This window comes from Heteronotia binoei, chromosome 10 (genome assembly GCF_032191835.1).
Source record: "Heteronotia binoei isolate CCM8104 ecotype False Entrance Well chromosome 10, APGP_CSIRO_Hbin_v1, whole genome shotgun sequence".
Lineage (NCBI taxonomy): Eukaryota > Metazoa > Chordata > Lepidosauria > Squamata > Gekkonidae > Heteronotia > Heteronotia binoei.
In genome coordinates, this window is record NC_083232.1 from 27,053,906 (window position 1) to 27,070,209 (window position 16,304).

General features: G+C 43.8%; 1 protein-coding gene across 2 annotated transcripts in view; it reads left to right on the forward strand.

Moving 5' to 3' along the window:
• Positions 1 to 4,321: 4,321 nt before the first annotated feature.
• Positions 4,322 to 16,304, forward strand: part of CUL2 (cullin 2) — a 51,712-nt gene continuing 39,729 nt past the window's right edge. For both annotated transcript variants that reach the window (XM_060248136.1, XM_060248137.1), the window contains exons 1-2: positions 4,322 to 4,506; positions 11,140 to 11,279. In XM_060248136.1, coding sequence (XP_060104119.1) covers positions 11,161 to 11,279 — 119 coding nt within the window. In that variant the 5' untranslated portion in view covers positions 4,322 to 4,506; positions 11,140 to 11,160. The remainder of the gene's footprint in view (positions 4,507 to 11,139; positions 11,280 to 16,304) is intronic.

The following is a 16,304-nucleotide window of genomic DNA, read 5'->3' on the forward strand; positions in this document are numbered from 1 at the left end:
CGCTGACCTCAGAGTAGCAGTTGTCTTACAAAGGAATTCAAAGGGAGATTACAAAGAAAGGCTGCTGAACTGCAACTGATAATGAAGCTCAAGACAGTGCGCCCTCCTGCACTGAATTGACCTAAATTTCCTGTCTCATTAGCAATGCTGATTTTTCCACACCTACTACCTCTCTGCATAACACACCTAATTCAATCAGGTCTGCTATTGTCATTTGGCATCTGAAATCACTCCTCTCCAAGATATGATAGATGGACTCTCGTTCTAGCATATCTGAAGAAGTGAGCAGTGACTCACGAAAATTCATACCCTGACACTAATTTTGTTAGACTTTATGGAGCTACTGGACTCTTTTCTACTGTTCTGTTGCTGACCAACACAGCTACTTTCTGAAACTAAAGTGCTAATATTTATAACTTCCAGTGTAATCTTAAACACAGCCACACATTTCTAAACCCAGGGATCTTGATGCATTTAAAAGGGTGTAACTCTCCTTACTACAGCCATTCTACTTCCAACACATAATTAGCCTTGCATCTGATAAAATGGGCATGAAAACTTTTGCAGTAAATTAGTTTGTTTTGTGATTGGAAACAGTTACATTTTTCAGTCCTTCAGACAGGGAAGGGGGGGTGGGGGGGGGTGGGCTCCCTCTGGGTATCCTACCCCCCCAGGGAAAGTGTATGCGCAATACATAGCCTCTCCTCTCCCGGTGTAGTGAATGCCGCGTGGTCACTGGCTATGCCTGGCAGATGGTCACTGCAATGGCCTCTCCTGTATTACTGCATCCGTAGCAACACCTTCTCGCTGGTCCCCCCCCCCCCCCGTTTTTCACAGAGTTTGCTACATCATGGTGCAACCGAATTGTCCGGCGGTATAACCGGATGGGCAGGCTGGGCCCACCAACCTCGCCAGCCTAAGAGAAGGAAAACTCTAACATCAAACCCGGGCAGATAGAGCTCGTTAATGTAACACCTACCACCTGGAGGACTCGCTGCCGGCGTCCCGGCTTACTGGGCCATGGCAGATGACCCCCAGGTGAAAGGGTGGAGCCGGTACCGCGCACACTGCGCTTCACCTAAAAAATTCCTCTGCGCAGGCCTGAAGGGCATATCCACATACACAACCCACAACGCATCAAGTCCTGCAGCGATGGGCAAGGGGCGAAACGGCAGGTGGAAGGTGCCACTGGAAGCCGCAGTCCCGATCCTGCATGTAGGCGGTTCAGGGTATTGGTCGCCTGATGCTAACCCGGAGACTAAAGCATTTTTCGGCAGTACCCTGAACGACCAAGCAGCCTTAAGAATCGCACTGCTACAGCACAACCCTAAATCAGACTTTTCCCTGCAGCCACTGTGGCCGGACCTGCCTGTCCCGCATTGGTCTTGTCAGCCACCAGCGAGCCTGCAGCAGACGTGGACTATTGCACCCTTCTTAAATCTTCGTTCGCGAAGCCAAGCCGAGAGAGAGAGAGAGAGACAGGGAAAGAGTCACACTTTAATAGCCTACCACAATTCACAGACACACAATTCCTTCCCCAATATTTTTGTAATTCTTATTATAATTTTTTCATCAAGTGAATGTTCACTCCATGCTTCTGACAAAAGGAGTTCAGCTCACAAAAGCTTGTGCCCAAATAAAACTGTTAGTCTTTAAGGTGCCCCAAGTTTCCTTTGGTTCTGCTGGAAAACACTCATACAGCTTTGGAATGGTTAGTTTTTAAGACATCAACAAAACAATTTATAAGCAGAGTACAGCGGTCGTTTTGTAGAAAAACCAGAGCTCATTAGAAAAAGCCAGAGCTCATTAGCACAACTCATTTGCATATGCCACACACCGGAAGGAGAGCTAAATTATATTAACTCAGCTTCTACCTTAAATTGCTTCTTGAATTATAATTGTCATAATAAAACCTTACTCCAATCATACTTTTTAAATTACTTTCTCCTATGTGGCCACAGTGGTATGATGAGGATTTCCATCTGTCTGCTTTATATGTTTTGGTTATTTTCCCATTTTTTGGTTGGGAAAAAATATTTGAAAGTTTGTATATTAGAAGATATTAGAAAGTTCAGCAACATTCTCATGGTATTGGACAATGGAACCCTGAAGCAAGTATTGGTGGGGGTGGGGGGGAGAAAGAAAGAACACAATAACATTTAGAGGTTCCGGAGCTCCGCTCCTGTGAGCTCCTGCCCAAAATGAGGCCTTGTTCCATCAATCCAATCTGTAATGATGCCTCATTTGATTAGAAAGTTAAAGACAAAACGGTTCTTATCCGGAAGCTTGCCAGCTTTAAACTGCACAGTGTTTGGTGCCCTCCAGGGGCCTGTTCCATTTTTCTCTTTTTGATCTGCCAGCATTGTGACCCTCAGGAACACAGCCCAGTAGCGTGTACATTTTTGTATCTTAAAATCCATTGTAAAACTTCTTGTCCACTGAAGAGATCTGTCAAGGAATACACCTTGCCTAGGTGCATTTAGTTAACCCCATCTAAAGGCCTTGGTGTAATAAAATCCCCATTACACTGATTGCACATCATTTCAACCTTATCTCATTACCAAAAGCATACTTGAACAAATATCTCAAACCACTTCCAGAAATCACACAGATTCAGATCTCTAGTGGAAGAAAAGTCCACAACTGAGCTTCTGAAAGAGATTATAAAGGCAGCTATGGAGATTAATAGATTCCATCTGTTAAATTTTACCCAATCCTTCATCCAGTATGCTCAGAGCAGTTCTCACTTCCTTAATTTTAACTTCACAGCACACAAACGAGATAGGTTAAACTGGAAAAGACTGGCCCAAAGAGGAGACTTAAACTCCTCTTCTGTCTAGTCCTAGAGAGCCAGTTTGGTGTAGTGGTGAAGTGCGTGGACACTAATCTGGGAGAACTAGGTTTGATTCCCCACTTCTCCACATACAGCTGCTGGTTGACTTTGAGTCAGTCACAAGTTCTCTCAGAGCTGTTTTCTCAAGAGCAGTTCTCTGAGTTCTAGCCCCACCTACCTCACAGGGAGTCTGCTGCAGGGAAGGGAAGGGAATTGTAAAACTGCTCAGAGACTCAGAGTGAAGGGCGGGGTATACATCCAATTTCTTCTTCTAGTTGACACATGCAGGAGAATATGGTAGAATGCGGAAGTGGTAGAATGAACTATGCTTCTTCAGACTGCAAGCAGTAGGTTCCAATTTTGAATGCTCCTCGCAAATGAAACACTTGCATATTAAAAAATACCACAGCGGGGAGAAAGGTCTGACCCATTTACCGATTTTATCTTTGCAGAAAGCATAGGGGCTCATCAAAAACAGTAGCCTCCTTCTACAGTCTGAAGTACGGAATAATGTGGCTGCATTTCCATGCAGATAGTCCCAGGTTCAATCCCTGATATTGCCCTTTTAAAGGCTTAGGGGATGCGAAAGACCTCGTTGCCAGTCAGGCGAGGCAAAGGCAGTATTGACCTTGATACGACCGAAGTCTGATTCAGTAAAAGGGAGTGTTCAAGTAGTACAGTCCACTACCGCACCTATACATTTTGTTCCCTCATTCTCCTGCATGTGTGAACCTGACTTTTCCCGTGCCTTTATGACACCGTGCTGGCTGTCCATCTACTCCGGAGCCCATGATAGAAGTTAAGCAACTAAAAATGAGAAAAGAGCACCTCTGCAACGAGAAGAGTTTGACCCTAGGATACCAAGGACAAATGCCCCTGTGAGCACCTGCAATGTCCCCTTCCCCTGGAACATCACGACTTTGGACATTAAGGACTTCATGGAACCTCCTCCCCCACGCTTCTTCTTTTTGCAAATGCTATTTCGCCTCACACATCTGTCTCCTGCTGTTGCCCTCAGAAGACAGATAAGCGTGTTTACTAAACCAGAATTTGAATTCTTTGACTGTCGGCTGCAACCGAGCAGTCAGCCAGGCACACACACAAAAAGACAGGCGTCCTACACCAGGACAAACGCAACGCGCCCCCGCTACGGATGCGTAAGGCACAAAGCCGCGCACGCGCAGTTCCTGCGCTATCGGAAGGCATCTCTTATTATTTATTTATTTCAAAGCAAAAGGAAGCGATGAGTTCATTTAGGCCCTCGGCGCTTGCCGTCGTTCGGGCGAAACCAATCCCTATTTGTCCTTTGAGGGGAGGGGAGCTAGAAAATGACGTTATGGGCAAGTTTCGGAGCAGCCGTGACTTCTGCGCCGCGGCCGATTAGCCGGACGGAGAGCCTGAAGCTCTGGGGAAACGGACAGGAGGTCACCTTGAATGTGGGGAGCGCGGGTTCGAGGGGGCCGAATGGGCGCGCCCTCTCCTTTCCGCCCGCGCTGAGCTCCTGGGAAGGCAGTGGGCGGGGCTCAACGGGCAGCCGTGGCGGCTGGGTAATGGCAGCCCTGTGAGGAGGATCCGGGCGAGCGGTGGGGCAGGAACTGCAGCCTGCGGGAGACGCGCCGTGTGGGCTGGGGGGGCGGGGAGGCGACGCGGACCCAGGCCTCTCCTGTTGCCAGGTAACGGCGGGCGCTCAGGTCAGGTGGGGCGCCGGGAGCCCACGCGCCCTCTGCTCCCTGCCCCCACCGGCGAGATGGCTTCCTTCCTCACGGACCCTCCCCCGCCCCGGTCACCTGCCCCGTAGTCTCTCCTCTCTGTAGGGGACCTCTCGGGGAGCCTGGTGCAGCCCTCCCCCAGTTAGCGCCTCTGGTGGACGCTCTCGCCGATCATCCTCCTTCCTTTCTGGGCCGGCGCGTGCAAGTCCTTGTCTGCGTTAATGCTCGATCGCTGTTCCGTGTGAATGAACATAAGAACATAAGAGAAGCCATGTTGGATCAGGCCACTGGCCCATCCAGTCCAACACTCTGTGTCACACAGTGGCCAAAAAGCCCAAGTGCCTTCAGGAGGTCCATCAGTGGGGCCAGGACACTAGAAGCCCTCTCACTGTGCCCCCCCCCCCGCAAAGCACCAAAAATACAGAGCATCACTGCCCCAGAAAGAGAGTTCCAACAATATGCAGTGGCTAATAGCCACTGTTGGACCCCTCTGCTGCATATGCTTATCCAATCCCCTCTTGAAGCTGGCTGTGCTTGTAGCTTTCAGAAAGGAAATAAAAAAGGAGCTGAGTGGCATCACGCTCAAGCAAGCTCTGGATCCTAACCGAATACAATCAATGGCAAAAAAAAGGATACTGTATGTGTCTGCATGCATGTGCAACCACATGTATAGGTGTGTAATGTATGAAGCTAGCAAACAGTACAATGTAGCGAAGAATTACACCAGTCCAAGGTTGTTGCTTTCAGTGGCCTTACGTTGGAGTATCTGGACAGGATTGCATTCAAGTGGTGCCTTATTCCAGCAGGCTCTGGATCCTAGTAGAATTGAGTCCGTAGTAGAAAAGTACATGTGCTTGGGAGGGGCAACAGGGTGAGGGCTTCTGGTGTCCTGGCCCCACTGATAGACCTCCTGATGGGACCTGTGGTTTTTTTTTTTTGCCACTGTGTCGCGGAGTGTTGGACTGGATGGCCCATTGGCCTGATCCAACATGGCTTCTATTATGTTTTCTTATGTTTGTATATGTGTGATGAGTATGTGTGCCTATATGATATATGTACATATATAAATATGTATCTTTGACTTGGAAGCCCAAAGCTGGCTGATCTTGTCAGATCTCTTAGAAACTGAGCAGGGTCAGCCCTGGTTAGCACTTGGATGGGAGGCCACCAAGGAACACTGGAGTTGCTATGCAAAGACAGGCAATGGCAAAGCACTTCTGAATGTCTCTTGCTTTGAAAACCCTGCAGGGTTACCATGAGTTGTCTGCAACTTGACAGCACCTTGCATACACAGAAATGTGTATGTCTAAAAGCAACTAAACAAGCCCTGTGGCACAGAGTGGCAAAGCTGCAGTACTGCAGTCCAAGCTCTGCTCATGACCTGAGTTTGATCCCGCCGGAAGCTGGGTTCAGGTAGCCAGCTTATGGTTGACTCAGCCTTCCATCCTTCCGAGGTCGATAAAATGAGTACCCAGCTTTTTCGGGGTAAAGTATAAATGACCGGGGAAAGCAATGGCAAACCACCCCGTAAAAAAGTCTGCCATGAAAACGTCAAAGCAATGTCACCCCAGAATCAGAAACGACTGGTGCTTGCATCTTTACCTTTAAAAGCAAATAAATGGCCGGAGATTCAGGCAAGCTGTGAACCCTAACAGAATGAAACAGAGGCTTTAAGCACATTTACTTAAAAATTTTGGCATTGTCATCAGAAGTACAGCTGGGTTTGGAACTAAGTACTAGGAGTAACGGTGGTAATTATAAGAAAGTTGGTTTTTCCACTTGGTGATTAAATATGTGTACATTAAGTCCACCAAGAATTTAGGCAGCCCAGTTTTGATATTCTCCTTGGCACTGAGTACACGATAGTAGCAGTTTACTTAAATGGAATTCTTACTTTCCTAGACACAACAAAGAAATAAGAAGTTTGTTCTGTGGAAGTAAATGTATCTGGTGTAATAATTGTCTCTTAGAAATCCATAAACTTAAATGTTATTTTTCTCACTAGAGGAATATCTTTTCCATCTGATAGGCTGTATAATATGCATTGGTCATTTTGTCTAATCCAGAAAACTGCCATAAAGGGGAAAGGAAGATACCCTTGTCTGTCTACTTGTGATTAAGGAGAACTGGCTGCTAGTAACCAATTAAAAGCCATCATCATTCCTTTCCCCACCTTTCAAAACTATGCAGATTACTATAAGAACTACATTAAAACAGTCTGTTGTAATGTTTGGATTGAATCATTGTAAATATAATCATAGAATCAGTCACTTAAAGTAGAATGTAGGGCAAGCCTATGACGTATTTTCAGATGTTAGTAACAGCAGAAAAAAACAGGAATTGAACAGCACTTTATTAATAACAAAAAGCATAAATTCATGATGGATAGGCATACCAGCTGCCATGATTCCTAAAAGGACCCTCCCCACCTAGGAAAATGGCAGGAGAGGTTTATTATTATTGTGCACTGTTTGTGAGCTTCCCAGAATCCTTTGGTTGGTCACTGTTGGAGACAAGATAAACTATCTTTGGTCTGGTCTAGTACAGCTGTTGGTGTAGCCAGTTTGGTGTAGTGGTTAAGTGTGCGGACTCTTATCTGGGAGAACTGATTCTCCACTCTTCCACTTGCAGCTGCTGGAATGGCCTTGGGGCAGCCATAGCTCTGCAGAGGTTGTCCTTGAAAGGGCAGCTGCTGTGAGAGCCCTCTCCAGCCCCACCCACCTCACAGGGTTTCTATTGTGGGGGAGGAAGGTAAAGGAGATTGTGAGCCACTCTGAGACTCTTCGGAGTGGAGGGTGGGATATAAATCCAATATCATCATAATCTTCTTCTTGTTATGTCTCTGCTGTTCATTCTATGAGACCTTCTTTTTGCCCTGGCATTCTCTCTTCACACAATCCAAGAGTGACTTAATCACTCCCAGTTCTAGCTCACTTTAGTATTTTGTGTGAAGTGACCCTTAGATAGGTGTGTGACCACAAGGTGATAATGTAGCAGGAAAGACCCGTGCCACAATAATACTTCACAGTTGTATGAAGGTTGAATATTGTAGTTGCTTCATTTTAAAAAAAGATACACTTGGAAATCTTGATGATTTGTAGCCAACTCTTACCAATTTAAAATTATGAAGCCAGGTTTGTCTACATGTATCAGACTACAGTGTTAAGTTCTGTTCTTCGAATGTATTTTAAATAGTTACTGTTCCATTTAAACAACAGTAATCCATTTTGCCGCTATGATAGCTTTACATGGCCTTACTCTGTTCATATATATATGTCTCATGGTTTTGGAAATAATTTTTTGGAAACACATTTGCTGACAATAAAGCACCATGCATGACATTGTGTTTGTTAAAGCTTCTCTCATTCATTTGAGGTAGCAGAAATAATTTGATTTCTAGAAAAGTCAGACTTATCAGTTTAATCTTGTTTCACAGGTATGCTCAAGTAACTTGAGCTAACATTTGCATGGATATTGCCAGATATTGAACACACCATACCCAAGAGCTTAGCAAAGACTAAATAAGTTTTGTTTTGCAGATCACATTTCTGCGTACATGTGACACTTTAAGTTATTATAGGATAAATTTATTGATTCAGTGGTTTTAAAAAAGTATTTCTGCCATTTAGCTTTAGATCATTGAGGAATAAGTACTGTGACCTTACAGTGCATTTTGCCATACTCTGGGTTTTGGTTTTTGGTTTTTACTTATGTGTATTTTGAATAAAATTTTCTTGTACCAGTCAACAACATTTAGACATAAACCTTTATGTAATTGTGGTTTTTGATACCATGGCTGCCATCTGACATTTAGACATAAACCTTTATGTAATTGTGATTTTTGATACTATACCTGCCTTGTGACAAATTTATATACATATTCTAGTTCCTGCATTCTGTGAAAATAGCAGGCCTCAGATTCAGTGGGAGCTCACAGGAGAGCAGCTCCTGAATCTTTCTGAGAGTTCCACTTCCTTTTCCATTGAATAGTATGTGCAGCTGCATAACAATTCCTGGATGAGCTCCACCACCTATTTTTCTACAAACAACCCCTGGGAAATAGTGTAACTTTTTAGTATTTATAGCAAAATAATGCCAGTCACTGGGAAAAAGTTTTACTAAACACTGTTAGCCAGTATATCACAGTGTTTGGGGGGGGGGGGGTTGTATTGCCTGTAATATGTAATATGAATATTCCAGGTTGTTGGTCTTTCTGCCAGTCACTGGAACAGCAGGAGCAAAACGGGGGGGGGGGGGGTCAATGTTGGGCAATGCTGTTCCCAGTTGCATACCTAGAAACGGCATCATAGCATCATGCTCTAGAAATTTCCTAAACCTCTGTGATTTCAGAGGTCCTCAGCAGTACCACCAGTGCTCCCAGGAGTTGCTAGGGTGGTAACCCTATGCTGTGCTTATAATTTAGCACTATTTGAGTCCAAGGTCAGAATGATTGTAACAAAGGCTTCCTTTTAACTGCTGAAGAGAATAAGAATCAGTTTGTGTGAACTCACATTCCCTTGTTAGCGAGAATTTACCCATCCTGCCTTAGCCACAGATAAAAGATTATGCTGGCACCAGCATTGATGGGAGAGGTTGATTTGGATCAAAATAGTGACTTTCTACTTGGAAGGCAAACTGGGTAGCAATAAACCATCATTTGCCCCATTTGGATGTCTTGATCTTGAGCTGTACAAAAGGTGTAGGCTAGCAACAGGAGAAAGTGCAGTAGCACACAACACAGCTTGGTGTAGTGGCTTGGCATAGCCAGTTCGGTGTAGTGGTTAAGTGCATGGACACTTATCTGGGACAACCAGGTTTGATTCTCCACTCCTCCGGTTACACCTGCTGATTTGACGTTGGGTCATCCACAAGTTCTCTCAAAGCTGTTCTGCTTAAGAGGAGTTCCGGGAGAGCTCTCTTAGCCCCACTTACCTCACAGGGTGTCTGTTGTTGGGGTGGGGGAGGGAAAGGGGATTGTAACCCACTCTGCGACTCCTTCGGGTAGTGAAGGGTGGGGTGTAAATTCAATCTCTTCTTCTCTCTTCTCTTCTTCACATTGGCCAACTCATGCATTGCCTGCCGCATCTGAACCAAGCTGGTGAAGTCTATGAAATGTACACATTTCCGTTCTGAAATACTGTGCACACAGACTACAGCATGGCTTGCATTAACCTTAAGACTTCATCTTACACCTGTTGTTCTTAAGAAGACAAAAAGTCTGTTGTAATTTACAGAAATGATTGCATTTTTAAAACTTCATTAGGGTTTGTAGAATCTTTCGGGATCAAGTGCCGTGTTCTACTGGAGAAAGTTTTCCTTCCAGACATTTCGTTCTCAGCTGCGGAGAACATCCTCAGTGGCGTTGCAGCCACTGCACAGCAGCCAAGAAGGTCTGAGCGCCTGCTCCGGCTGCAACGCCACTGAGGATGTTCTCTGCAGCCGAGAACGAAACGTCTGGAAGGAAAACTTTCTCCAGTAGAACACGGCACTTGATCCCGAAAGATTCTACAAACCCTAATGATGTTACCAGCCGTGAAAACCTGAAATCTTTGATTTTAAAAACTGATTTTAAAATCAATTATTTTATGCACTGTAGACATTACTGCCATTACAGCTGACCTGAGTTCTCATTTGGCTAGGATTTGAAACTAGCTATTCCTTTCCAGGAGGGCAAGAGAGTGAGGGAATGGTGCTGCAGCTCATTCTTGTCTCTTCAGCTCAGTTAAGGGAAGTCTATGTCACACCTGTATACCCCCTTTTGGAACTTGGCTCAGGTACTGGTTGGCTTCCTTAAGAATGGAGGGGGGGGGTTGGTTGTTTTTTATATAGTTGAAGACCAGACGAAGTGCAGATTATATTCTTATTGGTTTGCTATTTAAATGCAGCTTTACAAGCTCTTCTGTTGGGTTCCATTAAACCAGGGGTGGCCAGTGGTAGCTCTCAAGATGTGTTTTGCGTACAACTCCCATCAGCCCCAGCCATTGGCTATGCTGGCTGGGGCTGATGGAAGTTGTAGGCAAAAAACATCTGGAGAGCTACCGTTGGCCACCCCTGCTTTAAACCATTGAATGCTGCAAACTGTTCAGCTTCCCTGGAAATAATTGTGTAATAACAACTGAAGCAATTTAGCTACTTTTTCTTGGCCCTTAGTTGGCCTAGGCTTTTGCATGCTTAAGTTGAACACTGCCTTGTTTGAAATTTGATGTGGCCTTTCCAGATTCTTTCCATGTACTTTTTTCATACGAATTACATTTATTGTACAGTGATTTCTGTTGCACATGTCCTCTCTTGCCTACATGCCATTTGTTGTATACGTTTGTTGTATAGATGCGGATCACATGATTTAAGGATGTATCAATAGGCAAAACATTACTGTTATTGCTAAGGAAATACCGAGTAGTTTTCAATAACAAAATGCTAGTGAGAGTACTAGCTAAAAATATCAGTTTCTGTAGTTGGCCTGGGGGATATCATCTAGCATTTTCAGATGTGGTGGATTAAGTGATCATATGTGATTAAAAGAAAAAACTGAGTAACAAATAAATCTTATGATTGGCTAATTTGGAGAACTAATAGTTTTAATATCTTTTTTTGCAGATCAACTCTTAACGCCCCACAATGTCCTTGAAACCACGAGTGGTTGATTTTGATGAAACATGGAACAAGCTTCTTACAACAATTAAAGCTGTTGTTATGTTGGATTATGTTGAAAGAGCAACATGGAATGACCGCTTCTCGTATCCTTTAAGCAGAACATGGATTCTTGTTTTCACATGTGATTGTGCATTTTGGATTTGGCATAATCTTCAATGTATTGGGCCTGACATATTGCCAGCTAGGATAAGATGTGCCTTTAAGTAACCTTGCTTTTTAAACTGGTTTTGTGAAAGGGAGGAACTGCTGCGCTTTGTACAAGTTCTGTTGCCAGAAATGATATATGCACTAGAATGCAGGAAATAGTTGGTCATCTGTCACAACTGAAGTTGAGTTAGACTGAATTATGAGGACCATCTTAGTTGCATCAGCTTGTGTACATAATTTTGCATTGTTTGTTACACATGTGATATGTGGCTTCTTATCAATCCTGAGCAAACATACTATTGGCATGTACACCTTTGATTGAATTCCTGTTCGGCCTGTCTGCAAAGCCTTGTAACTTAGAAGCTCCTGATATCTGGGCCACACTTGGTAACTTCCTCTTCTGCTGAGGGTTTTGCTCCAGAGACTAGCATCTCTTCGACTCAGTTCCATCACTGAACCCCAGACAAGATTCCATTCCGAGAGTTGCCTTTTGCTTAAACTAACTTTTCACTTAATAAGACTGTGGAGAGCTTGTGGATTGGGTCACTCGGATAAGAAGTGTAGAAGTGCTCTGTCTCTTTTAGTTTCTTGAACGCTGTTGTCAGTGTTTTCTTGAACCAACTTAAGCATTGCAGGATTGCATTTCCTAGGGTAGTGTCAGTGCTCTTGTAAGTTGGATTCTGCACAATATAGAGAACCCCTGCAGGAGGAAAGGCAGAACTGTGCACTTGGTTGATGGTGATGGAGATTGGCTACTTGCATCTTTCAGAAACTCTTGACTTTATGCATGATGCTTTCATCAGAATATGAGAGTGGATCACTGTTACCGGATGCGTGGGAGGGGCCGTGGCTCAGTGGTAGAGCATCTGTTTGGCATGCAAAATGTCCCAGGCTCAGTTCCCAGAATCTCAAGTTAAAGGGATTAGGGAGTAGGTCTGAGACCCTGGAGAGCCATTGCCAGTCTTCGTCAATACTGACCTTGATGCACCAGTGGTCTGATTCAGTATAAGGCAGCTTCATGTGTTCATGTATGTCAAAAGTAATCATACTTAGAAATTGACTGGAGTAGGGGCACTGGGACTCTTTCGAGATTGTGCACTGCAGCAAAAATGCACCATCCTTTTCTTTTATGCTGTGTTAATGTTGGTGGGTTTGGTATGCCGTGGACTACTCGGGACAGGGAGGAAAAATCCCTTGTAATTTATGCATAGATACAAACAAGTTGTCTCGGCTGCACCATTGTCATTCTGTTGCTCAGCTGAAGCCTGAATACATTGATCTTTAGAGCAGATTTTAATTCAGAGTTTAATTAGCATGCCACTTCCTTGAGACTGGAAGCATGATAAATATGCCTTGGGCACCGTGCATAGTGCAGTCCTTTTGAAAAGAGCAACGGAAGATTACATGATACTTTATTTAAAGCCTTGACTCACTGTTTAGTTACCTCTTGACCTTCAGATGTCCTCTGTCTGAACCCCTGCAGAAATGAGATATTTCTGGCACTGCTTCAGTGCATGCTATCCTCTGAGCAGATGTGTCACGTATGACACATATTAACCCTGTTGCTGGAAACAAGGAAGCATTGATGACTTCTTTGTAGAAAACTAGTTTTACTTTCTCATTCCGTTGGTTTTTTTCATGTACCGGTGAAGATGTTGTTCAAGGCCTCCAAATCAATGTAGGTTATGGCCAGAAAGGACTTCTGGCATGAGAGCTTCCTAACGTAACCTCAAGGTGTTTTAAAAATCTTTCATTTTCTCCCTGAAAATAGCTTTTTTCCCCAGCCCCTGCATTCATTTCTGAGGGTTTATCATGGATTTTTTCTAGGATCTGGTGAACAGTTTTTCATGAGATCTCTCACTGTATTCTTAACCATCTGTTTACCGTTACTCTGCTGGAAATCCTAGCTCTCCTTGTGGCTTTTAGGAAAGACTTCATTAATCTGTGAACTGCAGAATTGTTGCTTGAAGAACAAATGTAGATTTTGAACTAAACGCAGCAGAGCGTGGCTTAAACTCTGGAAGAGAGCAAGCGTGGGCTAAGATCAGGGAAATTCGGGTTCAAGTCCCTGTTCTGTCACTGAAATTGTTGGGAGAGTCACTCTCAGCTTAATTCACAGAATTGCTAGGATATAACAGGAGAGGGAGAACTGTATATGCCACCCTGAGCCTTGGAGGAAGGGCAGGATAGAACTGTACTAAACAGGTCTCTATTTTTTTAAAAAAGAGTATAGTCTAGCTAGACTGTGAACATACTAGATGCTGAGTAAAACTAGGAGGGGAGTGACATTGAACAGGAAGCAGTATTTGGGTAACAGAATCAGAAGGACTTGGCAGAGTTTCCAGGAAAGACAGAGATGTTTCAGTAGGGTGCAAAAATTCAACTAAGCTGGCATCCAGGTGACTGTAGGAGACTTACCCTTCAAGTGAAATTGGAGGGAATGTAAAAGCCTAGAGATACACATTTTTATGGTACCATGAAATGATCTCTTATTATATTCTCTGCCTTCTTCAGTGGGATCCCTTAAGATGAGCACAGAGTTCAGATAACTTATCCCAAGTTCACCCATTTCCTGGGTCATGAGAGCAAGTGATTCTTGATATTGGAGGAGTCAGGGTCAGAGAGACATGAGCAATGTTCCCCCTAAACTGCAGAGTCTTAAGAGCAAAAATTCTACTTTGTGAGCTACTGGTATTAAAGTTGTGAGCTACTGCATAAATTAGTGTGCTCTGGGGTCATCCTTCCTGAGCTAAGACAACAAAGTGTGAGCTGGAGGCTAAAAATCTGTGAGCTAGCTCATGCTAACTCAGCTTAGAGGGAACACTGAACATGAGTAACTCTTCCATGCACACATACTTGTTAGTAATTTTCAGTGTTAGGTTTAGGAAGCAAGCTAAAGCTTTTATGTGGAGGGATTCCACATATACAAAGTTGATGGAAGTTTTGATATAAAAAGTTGATGAAAGTATCTGTTTCTTGCCAAGTTCAGTTTAAAATAAAATAAAATAGTGTATTGGAATACCTTGCTTCCACTGTTCAGAAGCATTTATTTATTCACTTTTGTCTTTCACCCTAATGGGAACCCCCAAAACAGCTTACATCGATCTCCTCTCCTCCTTATCCTCACAGCAACCCTATGAGATAAGTTAGGTTGAGTTTGAGTGACTGTTTCCAGGTCACCCAGCAAGCTGCCATGGCAGAGTTGGGTTGGAACCTGAGTTTCCCAGATCTTAGTCTGACCTCTGTAACCACTGGCATTTGTTGATGTGCTCATTGAATATTTATGAAAGCAACGCAGAGTGTAAATGAAGTCTCAGGGTCTTCTAAGTTTTCTGGTAGTGCAGAGAAAGCTTTGCAGTGTTTAGAATGGTTTTTATGGTTGCTGTCTTTTTAAAAAGCTGAATTCTTGCAAACACTAATGTTTATTGGGTGCCTTTTTTGTTTGTTTGTTTGCTGTTTTGTTTCCTGATTACATAATCACTTCAGCAAAGTTCAAAGGAAGACTGTATTTTCAAATAATAGTACTCTTTTCTCATGTTAAGCTTCTGGAAAATCCTCGCTCGTTTCAAAGCTTTCTGTTTGAGTTGGTTTATCCCGTCAATGACTCAACGGTATTTTTTTTTTGTATCAGTAGTGATGACATGGATGCTGTTTGGCATTTTATAACAAAGAGATTGCCTTATTCCTTGTGTTTTCCAGGAAGACTTCCAGGGAATAGACTCTTTTCTAGACACTCTGAATCCAGCTACTATAGATTGTTTAGATTGCAGGGGAGGTTGCTGTGTGGTTTTTTTAATTCCTGGAGAGGATTGCATGATATGCACAATGCTGGCCAACATGTTTTTAGTGATAAGTATTCAAGGGAAGCTGGCATAGTGAGGAATGTCCTCCTTGGAAATGCAAAGTTTACATTAATCTAATATGTTTGGTAAGATATTGCAACTGCATTGTCTTGGATGTGATATCTGCGTAAAAGGCCTTTTGGATTTTTTTCCCCCAGTGTGTTATATGTGCTCGCTAGGAATAATTGTGCTTCCTTTCCAAAGATTTAGTGGAAGGAAGTCAGGGATTTTATGGCTGAGTCTTAAGATGAATCCTCCAATTTTAGAACAGAATTGTGTTGGTGTTTAGTGATGCAAAGTCTGGAACTGCTTGTTACGCTATACCAGGGGTGGCCATACTGAAGCTCAGGAGCCACATGTGGCTCTTTCATACACATTGTGTGGCTCTTGAAGCCTTCACTGCCCTGTTGGCTGGCTTGGAGAAGCCATTTGTCTCTTTAAATCACTTTGCCAAGCCAAGCCAGCCGGCAGCTTGGAGAATGCATTTAAAGTTAAAGTTGCTTTCTTTCCACCTCTACCTTCCTCCTCCCTCCCCCAACTATTTTCCTCCCTCCCTCCCTCCTTCCCTTCCTCCAACATCTGACGTTCATGTCTTGAGGCTCTTAAACATCTGATGCTTATTCTGTGTGACTTTTATGTTAAGCAAGTTTAGCCGCTCCTTCTCTATACACATGTACCTGCATCCGTATTCCTGATTATATGGGGTTTGGCTTATTCATTTTCCGTTCATGGGAGGCACTTTGGACAATGGAATGGACCCAGTACTATTATTTTACCTTCCACTAGAGTCCACTGAGCCCTCAAAATGGTCCCTTGTCCCTCAGGAGCAGCATTTTGAGGCAAGCAGCAAGAGGCAGGGAAAAGGTCAGCTGGGTTAATGGACTTGCCTTCTGTTAACTTGGAAATTTTAGTCTAGATCCAGTCCTGGATTTCCTGACCTCATCCAGTTCACTTTAAATAAAGCTTAATATATGTAGCATGTCTTCCATGCACACATGCTTTAAAAGTCATATTCTCAGTGCAGTCCTTCCTCCCCTTCCCACTCCCCCAAATGCATCAGAAGGTTGTGAAATTTCAAGCAATCAAGGCACAGTCCTGAGCAGGTCTACTGAGAAGTAA